Genomic DNA, 23,306 nt, shown 5'->3' on the forward strand with positions numbered 1-23,306 from the left:
TACACAGGCACAGAATACAAAGGCAACTGAGTAAATTTCCAAACCGTCCACATTCAACTTAGTCAAACCAAGATAAAATGAAAGAATTCATTACTGGTCCTAGCATTTTTCTCAACCCAAGAACTCACATTAACATGCTATTCTATTTAGAAATGTTATTTCCTACCTGGCAAGAGACCTAAAATTCTTGAGCTACAACATAATAAGTCTTATCAGGGTTTGATCCGGTTTTGTTCCGACAGTTCCACTGTACTTCTGTTTAAGTTTAAATACTTAAGGTTAGAAGATTCATACTTAATGGCCAAATCACCTCCTCAGTTCCAACAAATACTACAGAAATAACAAAGATAACGAATGACATTAGTGTACTACAGAACCTTCCCTGTTTCCGAATCATTCTATTTAACTCCATATTCCGGGCAAATAATTTCCTGTTTCTTCCGAAAATTTTACCCTTCTCTGCATTTGATATGCGCCTGCTGCTGATTTTTAGAGCAAACTGCACTCGTTTCGTCATTGCACCGCGGTTTGACAGTTTGTACCCGCAGTGTAAGCTGCGGTCCAGTAGAACTGTTTTTCATTAGTTTACATTCCTGAGGCTAGCCAGGATCTACATTTGGTGTTTGAAGTGCATCTGAAAGTTTCAATACTTTAGAGAAAGTTCAACAAACGATGAAATTATGACAAACCATACGTTGGTATGATGACGATTGACAGCAACAGTTGATGAGCATTACTGAGGGTACGGATGAAGTTGAGGTGAACGGTGAACTTGAGCGCGTTCACCCAACATTTTAAAACTATAAAAAACACTAGGGTTTCGCAAGTTTCAGTTTTTAAACGAAGAAACTATCTTATTTCGTAAACTGATAAACCTTCCTACACCTTCCTACACAGCGAGAACGATCGTCTGCAATGCGCCGAATTCCGTACAATGACGTCTAATCGCCTTATGACGGTATAGCAAGCAAAGTTTACTTTTACTATTTTCGCACGTTTAAATTAAAGCAATCAATTTTGTTTTTGTTGAAACATGTTTTTTAAAATGCAAAATTTTTAAAAACTGATAGCATGTTTAGTTCAAAATCAATAAAACACACGTGAAAAGTCCGAAAATGGAGAATGCAAGCTTTCGAAATGGCTTTCGTTCTGGCTATAACTACATAGCTGCAGGTGTGATTCCACAAAGATATCTGCATTTTCAGAAATTCCTAGCGATTTCAAGTGATTTCAAGCGATTTCAAGTGATTCCAAGTGATTCTTTTCGAAAATGCCTTTTTTCACGGTGTTACCCTGTCTCATTTACCACTGGCAATCCATTTTTCCAGCCAATTCTGAAAAAGCTGTCGCTGAATCTGCCCCTGTGGCGATTACTAATGCAGCGAGTGGCTCGCAAGCTCAATCTGAAGACCCGATTGATCTACCTGCTGAGAACCACGCATTGGAATGTGTCGTCGAACCAGTGCCCAAGTCGGAAGATGATTGCGGAATGCAAAAGAAGTGCAATGAAAGAGCGCTGAAGGTTCAGCTTGCTGACCTGATGGAAGAGAAGGATGTGGCTCTTTCGGCTAACAAACAGCTGTTAGAAATCATCGACAGGATGAAATTGGAAGCCATGGAAGCCAGCGCTGCGCGTGAAGAACTCACCAGGCAAAACATCGCGTTGCAAGACGAGTTAGTGAAGAAGGACTGTGATCTGCAGCGGGCTGAGCAAGAAATGAAAGACATCGTCTTTTCTGAGCATCAAGGTCTAAACAAGGTTGGTCTGATGCAGAAGGAAATCCGGAAGCTCAAGATTCATCGAATGAGTTACGAAGAACGTATGTCTCGCCTGGAAAAAGAATTGGTTGATAAGGAGAGTCAACGAAAAGTAGAGCAAGCTCACCAACAAGCTAAGATGGAGCATACCATGGCGCTACATGCCAAACAGCTGATCGACATTGAGTCGGAGAAGAAGGTTCTCGTACAAAGGATGGTAAAGGAACACCAGCTCGACGTGGACGAACAACGTGTCCATTACGAATCCGCAATGGCAGTGTTGCGCAACCAACTTGAGAAGGAACATCAAGCGCGTCTGCATTCGGCATTGCAGGAGGCGAAAGCCCAATACGCGGCTAAGTATTCCGAGGTTTCTTACAACTTTCAAATGCAAGTGCGAGGCTTTCGCAACAACGCCGATTCAGCGCGCATGAAGGCTGAACAACTAGCCACGAATCTGGAAGAGTGTAAGAAGAAATTTTCAGAGATGGAGAGAGCAAACCGTCTTCTGAAAGAGGCGCTGCACAAGCAAAAAGCGACCTCAGATGCTTATTTCGATGAACTTCTCGCGAACCACGAAACCATTGGCCGAATGCGCGTCTTTCACGCAAAATTGCTCGAAAACCGTGATAGGCATATCGAGCAATTGCAACGAAGAATCGAAGAATTGGAGAAACAGAAACCCGCTGAAAAGGACGTAGAAGTAGTCGGACCTGATTACTACACACTCTTGGGAGTCGAGCGTAACGCTGGAACGAGCGACATTAAGTCGGCGTATTACGCAAAATCGCGAATCCATCATCCCGACAAGCATCGAGACTCGCCCGACCAGAAGAAGCATGAAACCATTTTCAAAACCATTAAATATGGCTACGAAGTCATATCTAATAGCCATTCGCGGCGTAAATATGATAAATGGCTCGACATGACATCGGTTCGACTGGCCCATCAAGAGAAGTATTGTTAACAGATTTCGAATTTTCCGATAACAAGCAAATGTGCAGGTATACCTTACACACAAGGACACCTCACAACCTTTCTTAAACCTTTTGGCTTGACTTTTAAGTCACGAGTAGTAACGTAAAGCGCCGTGCCTGTGACTGCCCAGTCAGCGTCCATGTGAGTCTTGGGAACGATGTTTTGTCATCTTCCCTCCACTCTGGGATGTTCTGACATCGGGTAATTACATGCACCCGTGTAATTCTGTCTGCACGGGAATTTACGTTACTACATTGAAATTCCACTCTTGCCTCTTCGTCGAAGATGGAAACCAAAATTCAAGTGTGCAAGATTGCCATCATACCATCCACGACCGGCAATAAAAGATCTGATCGAGCGGCTTTATCTTACCCCTATAAAAAAAACATGACGACATGTCAAAGGTAAACAAAAGTGGTTTGACTTTTATGTCACAAGTAATAAAGGGGAATCGTCATGTGTGTTTGGCTGCCCGGTAAGCATCCAAGTGAGTCTTGGGAATGATGGTTTATCATTATTTTGCGACTCTGGGATTTCTAACATCCAGTAATCACACATACCCGTGTATTCCTATCAACATTGGAATTTGCTTTATTACTTTGAATATACCACCCTCTCCTTTTCCTTGAGGACAGAAACCAGACTACAAAATCTGCTAGACATTCGTCAAACCACCCTTGGCTGCTTACAAACAGTTCCTGTGTGAGCGGCTTTATCGGATCTCGATTGGGGCTTACCTATAAACTGTGGTTCTGGTCGGAGCCATGAATCTTCTTGCCCAAGAATGCTAGCCAAAAAAACGATGCTTAGCAAAGGATGACAATCGTTCAAACAAGGGCGGTTGCTATTCGTTCCCCACCGCACGAATAGCTAAGCTTCATCTTGTAATATACGTCCGTTTTGTATTCTGTGACATCCCAAGTTCCTGTTGCCTTTTGTCATGCAAATCCGAGATAGATTACTGTTCTGTTTCCTCTCTAATATTCGAATTGAAGCCGAAATGAAAAATACATTTCAGTTTCTATTTAATAACGAGTTTCTTTAATTAATTAATTTGTTTAATCTCATTGTCTAATACCTATTTAAGCTGAAAAAAAGAGCAATTGATGAGCAAACCAAAAATCCGCATGAATTAAAAGAAATTAATAGAAGAAGTGAAATTGGGAAGTAACCATACGTTGATCAAAATTACATTGATTCGGACATTACAACAAGGCACTTTTATTCTACTTTATCCAGAAGATCCAATATTTCTAACATTTGCCGAACGTCTTTTTGCTCCAAAATCAGATTTCCCGTTTCCTGTCGCCCTATTAACCAGAAAGCAGGACATTTTAAAAATTCTTTTAGCATTACTATACAAAAACGGCATTATTTTTTTTAATACAAAACATTCGCGCAACATATACCTAAGATTTAGGCAGTTATTGTGCGGAAGATTGCAGACGTGTATAATATTATACTTGATGGAACATTCGACATTGTAAGTGGATAATGCACAAAATTGCGGATAGTTCTACGCGTTCATGGAAGATTATTATAATCCGCTATACAATTAAATGTTTAAAAAAGTGCTCAGGCTCCATCGGTTTTATTTGAAAATCAATAATTTAGTCCTTAATAGTTCGCATTCGCGGGGTACGCTGGTGCGGGGTACTTTGGTGCAGGATTAATTACTGTGTACAGTTACAAGCTCCGGACTCCGGATCAACAAAAAATGCGCAACTTGATCTGTTGTAAATTTGGCAACGGGCTAATCAATAACTTTCTCGATCAAAGCAGACGACTTCTGATGCATCTGTATAACAGTAAATAGCTGTCAAACCGGATTCAATTGTAAAGTTTTTACTATAGATGGAACGCATAAAGCGGACTGTTTTATCATTTCTTGCCAAGTGTGAATAGCGGGTTAGTAGGACATTGACATCATATTTTGGCATAGCAGTTTTTGTATCCAAAGTACAGTGCTCTATTACAAAGGCAAAATGAAGTCTCTTTTTGCCATGCTCGTCGTTTTCATCGGATGCTGTTCAAATGTTTTTTTCCTAGAACTCCTTATAAAGTACGCTTGGTTTCGATAAAATAGTTTGTGCAGCTACCTAAGTTGAAAATAAATTAAAATTTTAGAGAGGATTCTGGTTCTGGGAATCTCATTACTTTTGCTCAATTTGTCGTGATTGCAGTGGAAGGATTTATAACCACAATGAGATTTGGGACAAAGAAAACCGAAGTTCCATTCACGTATAAATAAAATGAATGTGTTTCCACATCCCTGAGAGATTATTAATATTATAAAAATTTATTTTTATTACAGAGAATACCTCAAAATGGTCTTAATGTTTTTCGTTGTATCAGTTACAAATAATTATGCTCTAAGTTTCAATATAGCTTTACCACTGCACATGATATTTCGTGCTGGTTCCCTTTTGGCAAATATGGTTTTAGGTAAATGCTTTTATGTTTAATATTTTATTTTTCACTTTGAAATATTTCTTTAATCATTACAGGCATTTTAATATTAAAAAAGCGCTACACTACCATGAAATATTTGTCAGTTATTATGATTAGCATTGGAATCTCGGTTTGCACCATTGCCTCTGCAAAAGAACTGGTAACTATACAAAATTCTTTCTACATACACTACAACAATAAATTTCTGGGTGAGTAAAATGAATGAATTACCTAATAATTGTTTTAACAGAACCATAGTGAGTCTGAAAACCAGATCACTTCTGTTGGGGACTTTGTTTGGTGGATGATAGGTCAGTCCTTTGTAATGTGAATATGATTTATTTTACCCTGATATTTTAAATCTAAATTTTTCTAAAGGAATATTGTTGCTGACCTTTGCTCTCTTTATGTCTGCTAGAATGGGTAATTCAAAATCATTATTTACAAAAAAAAAATGATAAGCCTACATGTTATTCCTTTCAGGTATTATGCAAGAAGTTATGTACAGCAAATTTGGAAAGCATCCGCGCGAAGCTCTTTTTTTTACGGTAAGTCATACTGCACAACTTATTTACTAATTTTTGTGGTTGGTGTGAAATTCCTTAAAATTGTGTGAAATACTCCTTAAATTAATGGCCCATCGCCAACAAACAACTCGAGTGACTTCAGTAATAACTATTTAACATTTTTATTAGCATGCCCTTCCTTTGCCAGGGTTTTTACTCTTATTCGGAGATATTTCAAAACACATCCAGATTGCAAATATGAGCGCACCGCTTGATTCCACTGTTATCAGTGTAATTCCGTTTTTGAATACCTTGCCAAGGATATGGATTTATCTATTAGGAAATATTTTTACTCAGTGAGTATTAAGTATAAATTAGTTGATAAAATGAGTGCCATTTTACCGAATAATTTCTTGAGTTAATATTTTGTGTACGCAGATCCATATGCATTAACGCTGTGTTTGTCCTTACAACGGAGTGTTCATCCCTTGCTGTCACATTAGTCGTTACCCTGAGAAAATTTGTTTCGCTACTTTTCAGCATTTGGTACTTTCAAAATCCATTCACTACACTCCATTGGTTTGGTACTATTTTGGTTTTCGGCGGCACGCTCGTGTTTTCTGACATTCCTAGCCTAATGCGTCAGAAATCTAAAGTCAATTAAGATAGAATCATAGTGCACACATGATTTTCTCCCATATTTTCAACTGCCCTATTGTGACCACCCATGTGTGTAGCACATAGATTTAAGAACACATATGCATCCAATCAGGTAATTCTATTTGCTTGGATTGGATTCTATTTTTGCAAATTTCATTAGTTTGGCATAGGACAACCTTGCGTCTCATGTGTCACCGTGTTTAACCTTTTGGTGGATATGACTATTAGATCCGATTTAAAAGCTGACAAACTTTTCAATAAAGTTAGCAATCCAGGTTTCAATTATTTAGTAAATATACATGTTGAGATTTTTGTTAGTCTCTAACTGAATTTTACCCACGAAAAAGTAAATATAGCATAATGCAAGTGTGCACGTTGTCATTCTTAGCTATAATCAAGTACCATTCTTGTAGTTGAGTGATTTAGCACATAATTTACTTGCCTGAGAAAACTAACTTGCTGGTTGCACAATGGAACTTGTGCCAAACTCTCATTCGCTTGTAGCGCGATGACGACAGCGACGGTATCAAGTTCATCAAATAGAAATAGTCTTTGTCTCGTCAGTTTCTTTACTCGCATAGGTAACACTCATTGAAAACCAATAATAGAACGGCTAACGCGAAAAGATAAATAAAAATTTATTATGTTTAAAAACACTATAGGAACTTAGGTTTACGAAGATATGAGGAAGTTTTACGCCAAGAAAAAATACAATGTAAATGCCGATTGTGTAAGTACATGACCGGGTCAAAACGGGCGCTGGAAGAAGTATCCCTGGATTTCTACCATAGGACGGACAGCATTTCATCCGCTCCGAAGTTCAAGTATCAATGAATATTAAAGTAACTCCAATTCAATTAAAATAGCCATAGTTACAAAAATACTGTACACACCAAACTGTACTATTCCTAGCCATTTGTTGGCTCGAAACCCATTAATTGGAAGGTAAATGAATACCGTCACTAGACTCAGGGCAAGGAACACGCTCATGATTAGGCTTAATTTGGTAAAGGTAACGGGAATACTCTCGCCGATCTGGCTGCAGACAATGCTAAAGGAAATTCCCAAGCCAAGTAAAGTATCTGTAAAGATAAGAAAACATTAATATTTTAGCACCCTGAATTAATAGCTTGATATGATGGAATACTGAGTAACGGAGCACCGAAGCACGCAGAAAATCCCATTCTTGGGGCATTTTGTCTCGCCATACTAATATCAGCAGCGAAATCTAGTATAAGACGTTTCAACGGTTATTTATATATAAACGCAATAATAAAATAACTCTCACCTCCGACAGAATTCCCCCAAGCAAGAATTGTAAGGCCTAAAATAGCATCGCTTAATTGGAAAACAACACCAAAGGTGAAGAGGACGGCCATAATCTCATTGGCAATTAAATCGATCCAAATCACGGACACTGCAAAAGCCAAAAACGAGAACATCTGCATCGTCGAAATGAATTAAATTTTTGCTGTCCGCTAAATGCTATTTAATAGTTAGGTACCCAATGACCCTTCGGTGGCTTCTTCCTATTGCTGAAAATAGCTAGCAGCAGGCCAAGGCTGACTCCAATGATAAAAATCATCAGCGGTAGAGGTAGGAACTTAGCTATCACGACGTTTCCATCTGTACAGGTAATTGCATTTAAACTGTAAAAAAAAATCGCTTGATTGATAATATTTACATCCAATGGCCCAAACTATCCAAGTTGGAGTCACCGCTAGTTGCACGCAGGTTAGAGAACGACACCAGCCTTGTCGAGGATGGTCCTTACTCACCAGCGGGATCGACAGTCTAAGTATGATATAGAAGGGAGTCTAACCAGATATGAGATCTGATAGTGACGATTATTAAATTTAAAAAATTTGATAGGTTATGTTACCTCTAATACGGATAGCAATCTCGTAAACCAACGCATGCCGATCCATTCTTCAGTAGAAAAGGGTTGTAGATTGGTTCTCAAATCGACAAGTTCTTCTTTAAGGTTCGACCAAAGGGAAACGGCTTGTGGCACTGCATAACAAAGATCGATTAACTTGGAAAACTATGGAATTTTCACATCAATAATTTCTAACTGTACTTTAATTCATTTTAATAGGTATTGTCTAAACTATACGAACACCCTTAAGAAAATGTGGCGTAGCAAGCCTAGTTACGAGAAGAAGCAAGACAGATCCAAGGAATTTTTCTTAAGATTCCATTTGCATACGGAGGACGCAGAAAAACATATTAAAGAAAGAATCTCATGTTTTACTAAGGCAGTATACCGTGAAATTCGCCGTCGATGTTAGATGGGACTTCGTCCGATTCCGCTCCTGGTGTTTCTTGAGATGAAGAAGAATGTGGAATAAGCTGCTCCGTGTCGTTTACGAGTAAAGAATCAGGATTTGGTGGATCGCAGTTATCATTGCTGTCTTCGTTAGGCGCATTTATGACCCCTGTTTCGTTTTCATCTGTTGCTTCCATGCTACCGTTCTCCGAAACAGCTATTTGGTTTTCCACGCTACAGATATTCCTATCTAGGGATGAAGAAACATATGTTTGCAGAATCCATAAAAGAGAATGGAGGTAGCTTACTTCTTGAATTCAGAAGCCTTCCTACAATCACCACCAAAACGTAGAAAATGTAAAGAGCTATGAAACCGATAGCGTGGCCAAGATGCACATATCGATGATAGAACACCCAAAAGACAAAATAGACTGCGGCTAGATAGAAAACGCAATCTCTCAAGAATGGGCGCTGCATCACCGGAAATGGCTTGATAAAACTAATGCTCCCAGCAATGATTGTAGTGCAAAAGATGCCGGCTCCTGTGATTAAATTGGAAATTTAAGCTTTCTAACTTATATGCTTATTCGGTTGGCATACCAAAAAGTTCGCCAAAAGCCAGTTCGGCTCTGCCTTGTCGGATGCCGGCAAGTGACGAGAATATGTCTACACAAGGAAACTTGTATGTTTTTGTAACATTCAAACAAAAAATACTAGTTATTTATGACAAAGGAAACCCATACATACCAGGAGCTCCATTACCCAAGGCCAAAAGTGTAACACCTGCTACGTTATCTGACATTTTCATCTTTTCAGCCATTACTTGAAGTGCTGGACAAAACCTGCAATAATATTGGAATTTTAGAAAACTACTTCATAATCAAGTAGATTTAGCTTACAAATTATTGGCTGCTGTCGCAAGTCCTGAGAAAAGAAAAAGGATCCATATACTCTGTCACAAACATTGCAAATGAGGATAGAAGACATGAAGAGATTAAAGAATTATGGAAATAGAAATTATTTCTTACCAATAAAAATATTCCTCCCGTAAAAAGACTAGCATCTGAATTGCAATATAGGAAGCTCAAATAGTTAATGAGGCCTTCAGCATTTGAACAATCTTCTGTACGCTGAATGAACATACATTTATCTTCCACTTCTGACAGACTCCGGCACTAATTACATTTGATTTACTATGCAGGTTAATTTTACAAAATAATATTTTAAAATATTACCTCCACTTCTGGTGTGAATTTGATCAGTTTCAACATTTTAAAATTAATTTAAGATATCACACATGCAATTTTCTTCAACAACAGTGCGTTCATGTCTATCACGCCTTTCGTCGTTTGCCGAGGCAACCCATGTAAAAATCCTATTTCAAGAAGTGGAATCGGAATCGACTCGACCGCAGCACAATATACGAATAAAATAAAATTACTGATAAACTTTGTGGGTCAAAGTCTTTTATCTACTTCGACGATAAATTGACATATTATATCCAACTTTTGAAGCAGACTACACAAGTTAGCAGACAAAACTCGTTTGCAAAACGCAAAAAAAAATTATATTTAACTTCAAACAGCATCTAATTAGTTATTATGAGACGAATGGTTGAAAAATAAGGCGCCAACTGCCTAAAAATAGAAGGGCTTTGCCTTTGCAATTAGGGAGATATTTCTAAATAATTTTTCTGCAAATAAAAAAAGTAGATATTCACGGAAGCTGTATCCATCCATCACCAGGCAAACCCATTAAAATTTAAAAATCAATTCTTTTTCCGGTGTAAAAAAAATGTGCTATTATTTCGTCCTGCGGGATATATCTATGTAGAGGATCAATGCGCCACAACTGGGCATGTACTGTAGAAAAAAAAAACTGAATTTCGCGCCCATCTTCGACGGTCATCAGATTCAATCGTCTGCTTCCACTATTGTCATGGGAGTGGGAATTGTAGGCAGTGCAAAAATACCAGTGTAAAAAGTTTAAAAAAGAACCCACAATCTAGTAAGTAAGATTGCTAAGTCTGAACTAAAAATATTTCGCGGACACTGCGATATATTTGGAGTTGCAACAATAGACCTCAATCTTTCTGCATAGGATAATAGTAAACGGAGAAGCTGGGTTGAAAATACGAGAACGTTGGAAGTGATTAGGATGATGGAGTTCACATTGTTTTTGGCCAGGCAGTATGATATGTTATTAGTCACCCTATTTCTATGAATCATCTTGTTATTCGTATGAAGTGGGGAAACTGGTCACAACAAAGGATCTGTGATTCAAGGCCAACTTGACATACCACTATCCCACAATGGAATTGCTCAAGCAAAAGCACTTGCTAAATTACTTCATCATCGTGAATGGAATGAAGTAAAAAAAAACAATGAAATATTCAAAAACCTTCATAATGTGTATATAGCTTGCTCATTCACTATATGGTTTTTGTGTGTTTTTCCTTTTTTGCAGGTCTGGTCAAGTGATTTAAAAAGGAGTTGGCAGACTGCTAATTTCCTTGTTAATAAAGATTTAACTAATGACAAATGTGAGGATGATGACACACTACTAATGAATACATGTTTACCTCTGATCCAAGCTGATGTGAGGATCAGGGAAAGGGTGAGCCATACACCTGTACTTTTAGAACTCAGAAAGTTTTATAATCTCAAAAAAAGAATTATGGTATCTGTCAAGGCCAAAGCACTGCAGTTCTTAAGGAAATGGCTAGGGAAGCCGGAGTAAAAGTCAGCAACTTCGTCCCACCTGAAGCTGAAAGTCCTGCAGATGTCAGGGGAAGAGCTATTTCTTTCTTTAAGGTATAAAAGTTGCCATCCACATATTTCTCTAATTTTCTCGCTACGACATAAATATTCACTGTAACTATTATTTGTTATAGGATTTATGCAATCGACAGAAGGCACGCGTTGATGAAAAAGAATCAAAGGTTTTGCTAGGTTTGAATTAAATAATCCAATCGGGTGAAAACCTGTTATTTTTAACGAGTGTTAAAACTCATTAATTTGCAGTAGGTCACGGCGGATGGTTGTCTGAATTCATGACCTACTTAGCGTCGCATGTCGATAGTACGCCTTTTTCATTTCGGGCAGAAACCGCCAGTAGGATAACGCCCAATACTGCCGTTTCAAGTTTCAAAATTCGACTCGAGGATGACGGTAGCGTTTCCAACGTAAAATGTTTGACGTTACATGATACATCGCATTTAACTAATCATGTTTGCACTGATCAACTTGCTGTTTAAAAAATACGATCAATTGAAATAACAAATGTAACGCGTAGTAATAAAAGTATTTGAAAGTGCGTTGCATAGTGGAAAAGTCCACCTAAAAATTGAGGTTTTTAGGTTTCCCATTCCGGCATCTGAGCGATAAAAATTTTGGTTGCATTTGTTTACTTAATTTTATGTAAGTTATCCGTTAAAATATAGTACCAGCTAAATGTGGATGTTATTTTGATGTATTAGATTATCGCAATTATTCCAGTAGATATGATTAAAGGAATTTATTTAATTTATTTTTGCCTTTGTTATGGTAGGTGCCCCTCTAGCGGCAATAATCTCAACTTTATTCCTTACGATATTCAAACTTCACTTGAATACCGCGTGACCGCAGTTTTTTCACTTCCATGAAATTATCTTTATACTTGGTTGGTTAGGAAACCTCTGTTACCTCATCTTGAGTACGGTAGCCAGCGATTGCTTAACTTTCTAAGCAAGTTACCATAGTTTGAGGTCTGATTCAGCTGACACAGTAGACCTACTGTGTCGCAATTTTGCACTTGCCAAAGCTGCTGTCGCCATAATCCGAGCTAGTGATTGTATCAACAGAATCAGCACCTGTTGCTTCTTCATCGTAGCCATCATGTCGAAATCGGATGTCAAGCCACGAGTACTTATCTTGGGTGGTTCGTTACTGATTTTATTTACTATTATTTTTTCACCAAAAAATTTATTTTGCTGAAGTCTAAAATTGTTGTGGGATAGGTTGTGGATTTGTTGGTAGGCACCTTGTTTCATTTCTGGTTAATGGCGAATTAGCAAGCCATGTCCGGATTGTCGACAAAGTTCCACCACCTATGGCCTGGCTAAATGACTATCATCTTAAGGCATTTAACAGCCCAATTGTTGAGTTCAAAAGTGCCAACCTCTTGAACACAGGTTTCAAAATAATTTTGTGTCTTGATTTGTATGTTTTATTATTACATCTGAAACTCTTTGTTAGTTTCCAGGGAAAATGCTTTTTCTACAGATGACAATAACAAGAGTGCCTATTGGGATTTTGTTATAAACCTTGCAGCAGAGACAAAACATAACCAAACACGTGCCGTCTATGAACAAGGGACAGTCCCATTAAGTGTTGGTTGTGCTGCACTTGCAGCAAAACACCAGGTCAAAAGATACGTGGAAATGTCTGACAGTCACTGTTATTCTGGGAAAAAGGTAATATTTGAATGTGGCTTTTATATTATAGCTTACTAATGGTAGAGCAACAACTTTTTCATCGTAGAAACCTGCTCAAGAAGATGATCCGGTTGAGCCATATACATTGTTTGCTGAATGCAAAATGGAAGTAGAAAAAGAACTTAGGCAAATAGACCAACTGGATTATGTCATCTTACGACCTGCCATAATTTATGGTGTAGGGGATCGTGTAGGTCTAACGCCTTGGTTGATCCTCGGAGCTATCTATCGTCATCTTGGGGAGACTCTGCAGCTTTTATGGCACAATGTACGAATCTTAGCAATTTTGAAGATTATCTACCAGTTCTAGGTTCTGTAATGATCGTGGTAATCTTACAGGAGGTGCATAACAACACCGTTCACGTGATTGATGTTTGCCGAGCCATTTGGCAGATTTGCAACTCCAACCAAGTGACCTCCGGTCAAGTCTTTCATGTCTCGGATGATGCTGACACGACATTGGGTGATTTAGCTGACATTATAGCTGATTTATTCGAGATCAAGTATAAATTTGTCGGGAAAATGTTGTCCACGTTAGCAAAAGTATCAATTTCATTTCATTCTATACAACAAACAATTTTCCATTTTGTTTTATCTGAAAATTGTATACGTTTAACCTTTCCGTTTCATGTAAACAGCTTGATTTAAAAGCTACCGCCGAGGACGCTAATGACAAACATCTTCCACCTTGGGCCGAGATCTGCCAATCTGCTGGAATCAGCAACACGCCACTCAGTCCCTACGCGTAATTATTTTTACTAGCAAACATAACCATGTTTTCAATGGTTGATTATCGTCATTTTTAGTACGGTGGAGAATATATCAGGAAGAAATCTTTGGCTTGACAACTCTAAACTCCGAGACAAACTTAACTTTGAAATTAGTGTACCGAAACCGACGATCGACCTTCTCAAAGAGGTTTTTTTCTTTTTATTTATTTTCTTTTATTTACTTCGCCATCCGTTATCCATTGAGCATTATCCATACTGTCAACTTTTTAACACCTTAACTCTAGGTTTTGGACGATTTCGTATCGATGAATCTGTTTCCAGCTCTCGATAAGTGAAATTACGCTTCAGCTATTAACATCGCAATCGGAACACTAACTATTTGGGGTCTAGTCCGTCCAAGGTTTTAACCTTGAACACCTTTTTTTTTTATTTTTCAAATCTTCTCTCGCTTTTGTCGCAAGCTTGGCCTCAAGAGGGTAGTATTCACGCCATCCTGTATTTCTTTCGGTTGTTGCATCCTTTAAACGAAACGGAAAAAAGAACTTACCATTTTCCAATTGAAATTAATGAAACTGTGGAGCAAACAGCATGTCTTTGGCTTGACATAAATAATCGAAATTTACTCTCATTCAAACTGTGAACAATTTGTTCGATTCATTTTTATTCTTCAACTAGTACCTACATAAGGCAGGTACAATTTCTCGAAAATAAATTTTTTAAAAATACTAAACGAAAGGAAAGATTTTCAGGTTTGTATTATTTCTTCAGTTTTCTAAAACAACCCTTCCATATAGGAACGGTATTCACGATCCGTGAATCAATAATTACCTACTGATGTCGGAGTTTTTGCGTACATAAAGCGAATTGATTTAGTGTTTTATGAGATAATGTGAAGTGTCTTATGAATAACCATTGCAGTTAGCCAAACCAAAGCATCGTGTCATGGAAAAATCTGCCTTCGTTTAAAGTCTTCCACATATTAACGAGTATTTTATTATTCTAAAGATATTTTGGCTAAATTTGTAGGAGACCATGGACTTCCGTCGTTTGTCCAATATTTGCGGAGGTTCCAACATTTTAAAATTGACGGACCCGTTCTTTTCCTTAGCCATTTTGGATGAGCCAATTTAATGCCAGTCAACGTGGATTTCCCCATTGGAATTGCAAAGTATGTTGGTCAATTATTAAAAACGCATCAGTGCATTGAACACTGACTTATTGTTTGTTATCTATGACAACTTCTTTATCTTATACGTAATTTTAGGAGATGACTAGGCAGATATACAGTGATACGACGGCTCAACAGACAGCAAGGCTATGAGAATATAAATCTTCATTATATAATAATATCACGAGAATCGTGATGCAAAAGCTGCAGGAACGAGTACACGCTTAAGTGTCTCGAGCACTGCTCTGTGTCGTTGACTGCTGTTGGCTGTTACGGAAACCTTTGAAAAGTGGAAATCCCACAAAAACGTCCGTTAAAAATGGAGAGAGAACCAGTCAGCAAATTTTCCCAATTGAAGGCGATGATATCTAGGAATATCATATTGAAAAAACGAGCCGGAAGAAAAACCATAGCCGTAAGATAAATTTTAAAATCGCCGTACTCTTGTATAATTACTTTTATTGCCAATTACCAAAAACTTGTTCCGGAAATTCTTCGACTGTTTTCGTACTGGCAGTAAATTAGTAACTTTTTTGTTAAATTGTTTCCCTCCTAGAACAACAAAATAATTTAAGTTAACAAAAAGCACTGTTATTATTTTGAATCGGAACAAGAAATCCATCCACCTTTTGTTAACCTACTGTCGATTTTACAAATGACAACCTATTTCCATTTTCCATTCCTTTAAAAGCGCCTTTTTTTTTGCAACTAGGAATGCCTTATGCCTATTTGGTTCTTGGTTTTTTTGGTGCTTTTAAAATCACTACTACTAGATCCGAATTTCGACCCCATTTTTACGGAACCTGCAGATACACCGATAGGACTTGATTTCGCCATAAACCAATTAAACGGTAAGAATAGCACACACTGCTAGATCGAATAAAAGCTACTACTTTTTATCATACATGCAACCTTTATGTAACAATGTTTAATTGTAAACGGAATCGGCAGAAAATACATCATATACGCTATACATCGTTCCAAATACATCGGAAACCCGTAGGTTTGCTGACCTTATGCAAGAATACTGGTCGTCGGAAATCAGTTGGCCACTTCCTGGACAAGGACCATTCCTGCCGTTGAGTTTTGTTTTTCTCGAAACGGAGGAGGAGCTGGTGGCAACCTACGCAAACGATACACTGACAATTCCAGTCAAGCTGGCTATAGTTTTTGATGAAAATCCATTACGGAAAATGTCAGTCAAACTAGGCTTGTCCAGAAAATTCGGATATTTCCTTTGTTTGAGTTGCTAAATATTCTAAATTTGATTGCAAACAGGTCTTACACTGTTCGGAACCATCCAGATTTAGCGCCGCTAGCACTTCCTAGTAGGCTTTATGCGGCTGGTGACGCCTGCAGGTATACAATGCTTACACGAAATGATTAAATAGCGCAAAAATGCTAGTAACGTTTCAATGCTTTAACAGAAATCCAAACGCAAGCGCCATTTATCCAGAATACAACGCATTTGGCAGCTGTCCGATCAACTCTTACTTCTTCAGCAACTTTTTGATTGTACAAAGCATTGTAGAGGGGACGTGGTTAAAGGTATTTTATTACTTCTGTGGGCTTAACGAATGGCGTTTATTAATTGCCTATTTAAATATTCATCACGTAGTTTAAAATGCCGGATGTGGAAGTTCCCGTCCCCGTTTATCTCAAACACTTTACTATGCAACTGTTCCCTAAAGGTCCCTATATTGACGAATCTTCGCTTCTGGTGCTTCGCTACCTCGTCCCATTTTATATGGTTCTTTCGCTCTCCCAATTCATCCTGTATTTACTAACAGTGATTGTTGGCGAGAAAGAAAAAAAAATCAAGGAAGGGTTACGTATGATGGGCCTTAGCGATTCCGTTTATTGGTAATTAAATGCTACACCATTACTTTGGTGTTATTCCTACAGAATAATCCTCTTTCCTTTTCAGGCTGTCGTGGTTCCTCGTTTACATGGTATTCGTCATTGTTTTGACTTTAGTTGCAACTGGTGTGCTTTACGGAATGAAAGTCTTCCAAAAATCGTAAAATTCGATTTCAATAATTTAATATGAACTTCACTTTTAATTGGAAATTAATTTTTTGTCAGGAACGTGGGACTGATCTATCTTTTGTTCATTCTTTACGACATTTCGATCCTCATGCTAGCCTTTTTAATGACAACGTTCTTTGATAAAGCTAGAGTATATTCACAAATGCTTAGTTTATTTATCAAAAATTTTTCTGTTCTTGAAATTAAGATTCTTCCTGTAACTTGCAGGTAGCTGGAATTTTTGGTGCTATGGCAGTTTCTTTCTTGAACTTGTTTTACTATATTCAAGTAGCAACGGGAGACGCGACGCCGACGTGGCTTTATTGGTTTTTAGGGCTGATCTCCCCAACTGGTTTTGCGTTAGGGATGGATAAGGTAGCTACCTAACACTGAGTTCCTTGCACAACGAGGAAACAAAAAATCATGGATGAACCATAACCAGAACATTTCTATTGTTTAGGCTTTACTGCTAGAAATCACAACACCGAATGGCGTAACTGTGGATTCCTTGTGGGAGGTACCGGGTCTTCCCCTTGCTGGCTCATACATTATGCTCAGCTTTGATATTGTCTTTTATTTTTTACTGGCCTACTACCTCGATAACGTTCTACCAAGTTGAATATTATATGCTACGCAACTTTTAAATGAGGATGCTAAATCCCAATTAATATTTCCAGGTGAATTTGGCGCCAAACGATCTCCATATTTCTTTTTGCTCCCGTCATTTTGGCGTAAGTCGCAAAAGAAAAACAACACTGATGGTCAAATCAACCACGGCTTTGGCAGTGACGATGATTCTGCAGGAAATGTAACTAGCAAACTGTCGGGTAATTGAAAAGATTTAATAAAATGGAAATTTTATCCCCTAAAGGAAGACCTTGAGGCGATTCCTGAATCGTTGCGGGGCAAAGAAGTATTGAGAATTCGAGGCCTTACGAAAACATTTCAATCTTTCCGTAGACCAAAGATGACGGCTGTGAATGGTATAATGCATGTTGTTTCCCAGTATGTATAGTAGGTGTTTAATTTTTGCACGTAATATTTTCAGGCTTGAATCTTGATGTGTACGAGGGGCAAATAACAGCCATTCTGGGACACAATGGGGCAGGAAAAACTACGCTTTTCAACATGCTAACTGGCATGACATCACCTACCAAAGGGTCTGCATTTTTATATGGATATGACCTCAGGTGTGACCTCAGTTGGTGATATACAAAAAACAAACTGAATCAATAACGTTACAATTTGTCAGTGACTCGAACCAACTAGAAGAAATTCGTCGCATGACCGGTATTTGCCCGCAACATGATGTACTTTTCGATTTACTGACACCAGTTGAGCACCTCGCTTTCTATGCTAAAATCCGAGTAAGAAGAACTAGTCCTACGTAATAAGCAGATTGTAAATTTTAAAAAAATCTTGACACAGGGAGTCAGGGAGGATTTATTGAACGATGAAGTAGAAAAGGCTCTGAAAGATATTGACTTAACTTCTAAAAGGAATACCCCAGCCGGAAAACTTAGTGGCGGACAGAAAAGGAAGCTTTCGATCGGCATCGCCTTAATTGGAGACCCTAAGGTAAGTTTCAATATCACCAAAAATACAGAACGGCATGCTCGTAAATCTTAATGTTTTCATTTTTATCCTAGATTGTATTTTTGGATGAACCAACAGCTGGAGTGGATCCTTATTCCAGGCGTCACCTCTGGTCGCTTTTACAGGAACGAAAAGCCAACAAGGTAACTCCTTTAATTAATGTTTCAGAAACGGACAGTGGCAAGATGATTCATTAGGTGATTCTGCTGACGACCCATTTTATGGACGAAGCTGATCTACTAGCAGATCGCAAGGCTATTGTTAGTAAAGGAAAATTGCGCTGCATGGGATCTTCCCTCTTTCTTAAAAATCGGTTTGGCGTTGGTTATCATCTCACGTAAGTTCCATTATTCTATTAAAAATGCACAGCGGTTTACAACTATGCTGAATTTCATAGATTCGTCTTGAACGAGTCTTTCCGTGACACGGACGCTGTCCGCAAATTAGTAGAAAGCTACGTCGAGACGGCCAAATTTAACCGCCATTATGGCCGCGAACTAAGTTACGTTCTACCGCGCCAGTGTGTCGCTTCTTTCCCACCGCTCTTTTCCAAATTGGAATCTCTCGTCCATTCAGGAGAAGCTAACGAAATGGGGTTTAACTCCTACGGTGTTTCCATGACAACTTTGGAAGAGGTATGTTTCAGTAATCAGTAACTGTTGCTGCTATTTCATCAATTTTTTTTTCAGGTATTCTTGAAACTTGGCGAAGAAGCTGAACTTGCAGAAGAAGCTATAGAATTAGCGGCAATGAAATCCAAAGGAGAAGATGAGAATAATCCCAACGCAACTTGGGAACTGCTCAACAAGCTAGATGTCCCGATACGAGAGTCGCACAGAGGCCAGACTCTAAGAGCCCTTTTGAAAGTTCGTGGTATGAATATGATTCGAGACCCTATGGCTGTGTTCTTTCAGGTCGTTATGCCAGTTGTCTTCGCTGCCTTGGGCATTTGGCTCGGCACGCTCGCCATCGGAAGCACAGTAGAGGAAAAGCGTTCATTCAATTTTGGTCAGTTTCACGAAGATTCTTATGAAGTAGTAATTTTTTTAGTAACCCACAGGCATGATTTTTTTCCTGCTTTTACCATAGATTTGTACGGAGGTCAACTTGATTCGTCCTCATTGCTATACTCGGAGATGGAAGACACTGGGATGTCCTCGTTCTGGACAGAATATGTGCAGTTTAATGGTTTCAATTTAGAACCATATTCCGGGGATTTCCCCGATATTCTTAATCTCTTTTTAAAGGTTAGTCATCGACGTTAATTTTATATTAAGCGTTACCATGTTCGTTTCTTTAAAAATTGCAGAATCAAACGTCGCACTGGGCTGCGGTTGACACGCAAGAAACCTATTCGTTAGATAGGTTGAATGAAACTTGGTTCGAAGGAACGTTGCCGGAAAACGTGAACAATCCGTTTCCCTACAAGCATACCCGGCTGCGTCTTAATGACACTCTGATCCATATCCCGCCATTGATGATAAACTCTATTTCGAACGCCCTTCTACAGTAACAATTGCGCCAGAATTTTCAGCTTTCAAATCCTTTTCTAATTTTATCATTTCTTTTAAAAATAAGGTTACACAATGTAGCAGAAAACATTTCGTTATCAGTTCATCCACTACCGTATACTAGTCCACCAGGTAGTGGTTTCGATCCAGGATCTTTTACGTCTGCAATGTTTATTGGCATGTTGTTTGTTTTGGCTCCGTCAGCTCTTGCATGCGAAGTTGTTCTTGATCGTGAGGTAAATCACAATTGTTTAATTTATGTTCCGTAAACGTAAATGTGTTTTGGTTTGTCCCTCAATTTTCCAGATCCATGCAAAAAATCTTTTGCGCGTTAACGGCTTGACTTTCGGTCAGTACTATGGCAGCTTCTTCATCGTGCTTGGGTCTATGATGGTGACTACCTGCATTTTGATTCTCTTACTCATCTTCGCGTTCCACCTGCAGGCCTTAATTACTCCGGTGGCTATTAGCCTCTTAGCCATTCTTTATATTCTATTTTGCCCAGCTGGAATTTTATTTGCAACCTGTTGCTCCTATCTCTTCAAAACCTTGGAATCGTAATACTTAATAATATCATTATATAAACAGTAAATAGTGTAAGAAATCTCCTTTTTTTGCTTATATTTTTAGAGCCCAGTCGGTAAGCGTCTTCGCGTGCACATCTTCTGTGCCATATCTTTATAGCCAAAACGTTGTTTAGATTTTTCCGAACGTCTCGACTATCATCGGTTTCATCCCTTTTCTTGCTGTGATCTTGTGTGATATGTTTCAAACAGGAGGGTCGACGGAATTGGCGTCTGGTACAGAAAAACTTAATATTGTTAAAATTTAACAAACCGATCGATTGTTTTTTTTTTCAGCACTGCATATAGGATTCTGTTTCATCGATGTTCTCTACATCCCTTATGGAATTTTATATTACGTCAATCGGATCTACTATCTTTGTCTCTTGACACCCAACGTTGGAGAGGTTCTATCATAAACTTGAATTTTCTCTGTAAATAAATGCAGAATGTTAATGATTTAATTTGTTGCCACAAAAGAATCCCGTAGACTTTTGTAATAACTTGTCCTGGAGCGACTACATGACTCCTGAAATAGTAGCAATCTTTGCGGCGCTGATAATTCACATCTCAGTTTACTATTTCCTCCTCATCATTATTGACATCAAACACGCTGGCGGTTCCGCTAGAGACGCATTTTCTTGTTTTAAGGTAAAAGTGAAAACAACACAATTTTTTATTGATTCTCTAGCAAGACACATTGCCTATGACAGCAATCCAAGCCAATGAGAAGCCAAATGGACAGCAACGCACTTGTAGCAGAGGAATACATAGGTGGAGGAGATAGCGACGTCCAAGCAGAAAATCTACGAGTTCAGAAAATTTTGTACGACCCACACACAAGGCCCGAAGAGACACCTGTCGTATTAATACAAGTAAGAATGATTTACATAAATTATTTTCATTAGGCATAAAGGCCATGGAAGTAATTTTCACTATTCGATTTCGTAGGGTCTACATAAAAACTATTATAGCACTGCTGGCAACTCATCTGGGGGATGTCGCAGAGGTGTAAAAACAAACGCGTCGGTCAATCCGGCCGTCAATTACATGTCTTTTGCAGTACAGTCTGGCGAAGTGTTCGGACTCCTCGGTAACTTGTTTAGTACAAGCAATTCAAATGAAGATATCTGCCTGATACAATAAAACTTAGGTCATAATGGAGCTGGAAAAACTACAACGATGAAAGTCATTACAGCTGAAGAAGCTCCCACTAGTGGAAGGGTAACCTTATTTTCTTTTCTTACCTTTTTCTCTTTTTTTTGGTTTAGCCGAAAGATCTTTATTTTAATTTCTGTTTATCAATTTTTTTTTTCAGGTTCAAGTTGATGGACACGACATCGTCTCCAATCAATCGGATGCTTTTCAAGCCTTAGGCTACTGCCCACAGCATGATGCTTTATGGCGGAATATCACGGTTCGGGAGCACATGGAAGCCTATGCAAATATTCGCGGAATAGACCCATCCCATATTACCCGGTATTTTTTTTTTGTACAGCATTAACAAAAACTTATCTGATCCCCTTCTTTCTTATTCGAAAAATTGAATGTTTTGCTAAACGCAGAATTGTGGACCTATTCCTGTCCGGTTTACAAATAAAACAACATGCGGATAAATACGCGAAAAACTGTTCGGGTGGCACTAGACGAAAGCTGAGTTATGCCTTATCCATGCTCGGTCGCCCGGCTATTGTTCTGATGGATGAACCAAGCACTGGAATGGATCCACAGTCTAAACGCTTCCTTTGGAATACTATCTCCGCTTCATTTCAAGTATTCATACTCGTCGTATAACGCAACTTACACACTTAAATTGTTCTAAAAACATGTTTCTTACCATTTGAATTATTTTAAGGGTAAAAGAGGTGCCATACTGACGACACATTCGATGGAAGAGGCCGATGCGCTCTGCTCCCGATTGGGAATCATGGTTAAGGGTGAACTTAGGTATAGATTGATAATAAAGCGAAGCTTACTAGATAAGTGCTGCCTTTGTACTACTGATTTTTTTTTTTAACATCTAGGTGTATTGGTACTGGACAACATTTAAAGAATCGTTATGGGAGCGGTTACCTGCTTGAACTCAAACTTAAAAGTTTAAGTTCAGAGACGAGCGGATCAGCATCCTTTACTGACGTAGACACCTCCCGAGCTCAGCGAAAAGAAAACTTGATCCAATTCATTAATAGCCTTTTTACTTCCGCTCACGTACAAGAGAGTTTTGAAGATAGGGTCATTTTCGGTATAGCTCAGGACAACATATCTTCACTCGCTGAAACGTTCCAAGCTTTAGAAAAAGGTAATTCATTTTTAATACAATCTTTTATTTGTGTTCGAATACTAGAGCTCATACGTATTTAGTTCATATTACTCAGTCAATCATTCAGTTTCAAAAAATCTACTGCTAGAAAGGTAACAAGTGATGTTTCTTTGTTTTTTCTTTAGCTCGTGAAAATCTATCAATAGAGGAATATAGTTTCAGCCAAACCACGCTGGAGCAAGTTTTCATCAAATTCGCTCACGAACAAGAAGAAGTAGATGAATAGAAAAAGATTAGAATGTTAAGCAGATGCAACTATAAATTGTTTATTACCTTTAGTTGTTTTCGAGCGC

The 23,306-nt window shown here is 38.4% G+C and overlaps 5 protein-coding genes and 1 long non-coding RNA gene across 10 annotated transcripts; 5 read left to right on the forward strand and 1 right to left on the reverse strand.

Moving 5' to 3' along the window:
• Nucleotides 1-4,543: 4,543 nt before the first annotated feature.
• Nucleotides 4,544-6,724, forward strand: LOC130687480 (UDP-xylose and UDP-N-acetylglucosamine transporter-like). Its single transcript, XM_057510653.2, has 9 exons — nucleotides 4,544-4,798; nucleotides 4,864-4,977; nucleotides 5,051-5,181; nucleotides 5,244-5,347; nucleotides 5,438-5,498; nucleotides 5,566-5,610; nucleotides 5,671-5,735; nucleotides 5,883-6,049; nucleotides 6,132-6,724. Exons 1-9 carry the CDS (start codon nucleotides 4,722-4,724, stop codon nucleotides 6,355-6,357), a joined length of 990 nt encoding a protein of 329 aa, XP_057366636.1. The 5' UTR covers nucleotides 4,544-4,721; the 3' UTR covers nucleotides 6,358-6,724.
• Nucleotides 6,725-6,974: 250 nt separating this feature from the next.
• Nucleotides 6,975-10,146, reverse strand: LOC130687466 (mitochondrial sodium/calcium exchanger protein-like). Of its 2 annotated transcripts, XM_057510638.1 has the most exons (14): nucleotides 10,064-10,146; nucleotides 9,858-9,997; nucleotides 9,651-9,797; nucleotides 9,522-9,574; nucleotides 9,370-9,464; nucleotides 9,223-9,288; nucleotides 8,931-9,164; nucleotides 8,621-8,872; nucleotides 8,236-8,366; nucleotides 8,038-8,170; nucleotides 7,858-7,979; nucleotides 7,642-7,795; nucleotides 7,501-7,581; nucleotides 6,975-7,435 (listed from the first exon to the last, which is right to left on the reverse strand). In XM_057510638.1, the coding sequence occupies exons 2-14, from the start codon at nucleotides 9,891-9,893 to the stop codon at nucleotides 7,191-7,193; spliced, it is 1,749 nt and encodes a 582-aa protein (XP_057366621.1). In that variant the 5' UTR covers nucleotides 9,894-9,997; nucleotides 10,064-10,146; the 3' UTR covers nucleotides 6,975-7,190. The 2 variants fall into 2 exon arrangements, with proteins under 2 accessions (XP_057366621.1, XP_059350875.1); XM_059494892.1 differs by having other exon boundaries at nucleotides 9,858-10,129.
• Nucleotides 7,469-8,210, forward strand: LOC132087884 (uncharacterized). Its single transcript, XR_009420791.1, has 3 exons — nucleotides 7,469-7,584; nucleotides 7,651-7,987; nucleotides 8,062-8,210. It is a non-coding gene; the product is annotated as an uncharacterized LOC132087884 (long non-coding RNA).
• A 464-nt stretch (nucleotides 10,147-10,610) lies between the features above and the next one.
• LOC130687502 (fructose-2,6-bisphosphatase TIGAR-like) lies at nucleotides 10,611-11,937 on the forward strand. Of its 3 annotated transcripts, XM_057510679.2 has the most exons (7): nucleotides 10,611-10,629; nucleotides 10,723-10,811; nucleotides 10,869-10,992; nucleotides 11,089-11,238; nucleotides 11,295-11,435; nucleotides 11,516-11,573; nucleotides 11,646-11,934. In XM_057510679.2, exons 2-7 carry the CDS (start codon nucleotides 10,780-10,782, stop codon nucleotides 11,876-11,878), a joined length of 738 nt encoding a protein of 245 aa, XP_057366662.1. In that variant the 5' UTR covers nucleotides 10,611-10,629; nucleotides 10,723-10,779; the 3' UTR covers nucleotides 11,879-11,934. The 3 variants fall into 3 exon arrangements, with proteins under 3 accessions (XP_057366662.1, XP_057366663.1, XP_057366661.1); XM_057510680.2 differs by lacking the exon at nucleotides 10,611-10,629 and having other exon boundaries at nucleotides 10,643-10,811; nucleotides 11,649-11,937; XM_057510678.2 differs by lacking the exon at nucleotides 10,611-10,629 and having other exon boundaries at nucleotides 10,646-10,811; nucleotides 11,646-11,933.
• Nucleotides 11,938-12,209: 272 nt separating this feature from the next.
• Nucleotides 12,210-14,461, forward strand: LOC130687477 (dTDP-glucose 4,6-dehydratase-like). Of its 2 annotated transcripts, XM_059495190.1 has the most exons (9): nucleotides 12,210-12,286; nucleotides 12,349-12,540; nucleotides 12,620-12,793; nucleotides 12,858-13,075; nucleotides 13,143-13,364; nucleotides 13,436-13,639; nucleotides 13,735-13,841; nucleotides 13,903-14,014; nucleotides 14,112-14,461. In XM_059495190.1, exons 1-9 carry the CDS (start codon nucleotides 12,262-12,264, stop codon nucleotides 14,160-14,162), a joined length of 1,305 nt encoding a protein of 434 aa, XP_059351173.1. In that variant the 5' UTR covers nucleotides 12,210-12,261; the 3' UTR covers nucleotides 14,163-14,461. The 2 variants fall into 2 exon arrangements, with proteins under 2 accessions (XP_059351173.1, XP_057366632.1); XM_057510649.2 differs by having other exon boundaries at nucleotides 12,229-12,540.
• A 653-nt stretch (nucleotides 14,462-15,114) lies between these two features.
• On the forward strand, nucleotides 15,115-23,300 carry LOC130687458 (ABC-type organic anion transporter ABCA8-like). Its single transcript, XM_057510625.2, has 35 exons — nucleotides 15,115-15,410; nucleotides 15,708-15,846; nucleotides 15,947-16,190; nucleotides 16,274-16,354; nucleotides 16,423-16,543; nucleotides 16,614-16,858; nucleotides 16,923-17,015; nucleotides 17,081-17,174; nucleotides 17,252-17,398; nucleotides 17,484-17,637; nucleotides 17,701-17,831; nucleotides 17,895-18,006; nucleotides 18,072-18,213; nucleotides 18,276-18,390; nucleotides 18,452-18,601; nucleotides 18,673-18,762; nucleotides 18,817-18,956; nucleotides 19,017-19,254; nucleotides 19,309-19,627; nucleotides 19,709-19,866; nucleotides 19,929-20,128; nucleotides 20,198-20,366; nucleotides 20,437-20,687; nucleotides 20,761-20,770; nucleotides 20,831-20,930; nucleotides 20,991-21,100; nucleotides 21,174-21,344; nucleotides 21,407-21,568; nucleotides 21,645-21,786; nucleotides 21,847-21,917; nucleotides 22,012-22,172; nucleotides 22,259-22,466; nucleotides 22,549-22,640; nucleotides 22,718-22,992; nucleotides 23,139-23,300. The coding sequence occupies exons 1-35, from the start codon at nucleotides 15,315-15,317 to the stop codon at nucleotides 23,237-23,239; spliced, it is 5,232 nt and encodes a 1,743-aa protein (XP_057366608.1). The 5' UTR covers nucleotides 15,115-15,314; the 3' UTR covers nucleotides 23,240-23,300.
• The last annotated feature ends 6 nt before the right edge of the window (nucleotides 23,301-23,306 follow it).

This window comes from Daphnia carinata, chromosome 4, assembly GCF_022539665.2.
Source record: "Daphnia carinata strain CSIRO-1 chromosome 4, CSIRO_AGI_Dcar_HiC_V3, whole genome shotgun sequence".
Classification (NCBI taxonomy): domain Eukaryota; kingdom Metazoa; phylum Arthropoda; class Branchiopoda; order Diplostraca; family Daphniidae; genus Daphnia; species Daphnia carinata.

What these genes read in the sequence shown, in the direction of transcription:
- LOC130687480 (XM_057510653.2), top strand. Translation starts at nt 4,722, where the DNA reads ATGAAGTCTCTTTTTGCCATGCTCGTCGTTTTCATCGGATGCTGTTCA. An exon ending in TTCCTAGAACTCCTTATAAA is followed by an intron (nt 4,799 to 4,863) that starts GTACGCTTGGTT and finishes TTAAAATTTTAG; the next exon opens with AGAGGATTCTGGTTCTGGGA. An exon ending in GCGAAGCTCTTTTTTTTACG is followed by an intron (nt 5,736 to 5,882) that starts GTAAGTCATACT and finishes CATTTTTATTAG; the next exon opens with CATGCCCTTCCTTTGCCAGG.
- LOC130687458 (XM_057510625.2), top strand. Translation starts at nt 15,315, where the DNA reads ATGGAGAGAGAACCAGTCAGCAAATTTTCCCAATTGAAGGCGATGATA. An exon ending in ACGATGATTCTGCAGGAAAT is followed by an intron (nt 17,832 to 17,894) that starts GTAACTAGCAAA and finishes TATCCCCTAAAG; the next exon opens with GAAGACCTTGAGGCGATTCC. An exon ending in GTCGACGGAATTGGCGTCTG is followed by an intron (nt 20,931 to 20,990) that starts GTACAGAAAAAC and finishes TTTTTTTTTCAG; the next exon opens with CACTGCATATAGGATTCTGT.
- LOC130687477 (XM_059495190.1), top strand. Translation starts at nt 12,262, where the DNA reads ATGAAATTATCTTTATACTTGGTTG. An exon ending in TGCAGCTTTTATGGCACAAT is followed by an intron (nt 13,365 to 13,435) that starts GTACGAATCTTA and finishes GTAATCTTACAG; the next exon opens with GAGGTGCATAACAACACCGT. An exon ending in ACGCCACTCAGTCCCTACGC is followed by an intron (nt 13,842 to 13,902) that starts GTAATTATTTTT and finishes CGTCATTTTTAG; the next exon opens with TACGGTGGAGAATATATCAG.
- LOC130687466 (XM_057510638.1), bottom strand. Translation starts at nt 9,893, where the DNA reads ATGTTGAAACTGATCAAATTCACACCAGAAGTGGAG. An exon ending in CGGGAGGAATATTTTTATTG is followed by an intron (nt 9,575 to 9,650) that starts GTAAGAAATAAT and finishes TGTTTGTGACAG; the next exon opens with AGTATATGGATCCTTTTTCT. An exon ending in GATTGCTATCCGTATTAGAG is followed by an intron (nt 8,171 to 8,235) that starts GTAACATAACCT and finishes ATATCTGGTTAG; the next exon opens with ACTCCCTTCTATATCATACT.
- LOC130687502 (XM_057510679.2), top strand. Translation starts at nt 10,780, where the DNA reads ATGATGGAGTTCACATTGTTTTTGGCCAGGCA. An exon ending in ATCATCGTGAATGGAATGAA is followed by an intron (nt 10,993 to 11,088) that starts GTAAAAAAAAAC and finishes CCTTTTTTGCAG; the next exon opens with GTCTGGTCAAGTGATTTAAA. An exon ending in ATGTGAGGATCAGGGAAAGG is followed by an intron (nt 11,239 to 11,294) that starts GTGAGCCATACA and finishes TCTCAAAAAAAG; the next exon opens with AATTATGGTATCTGTCAAGG.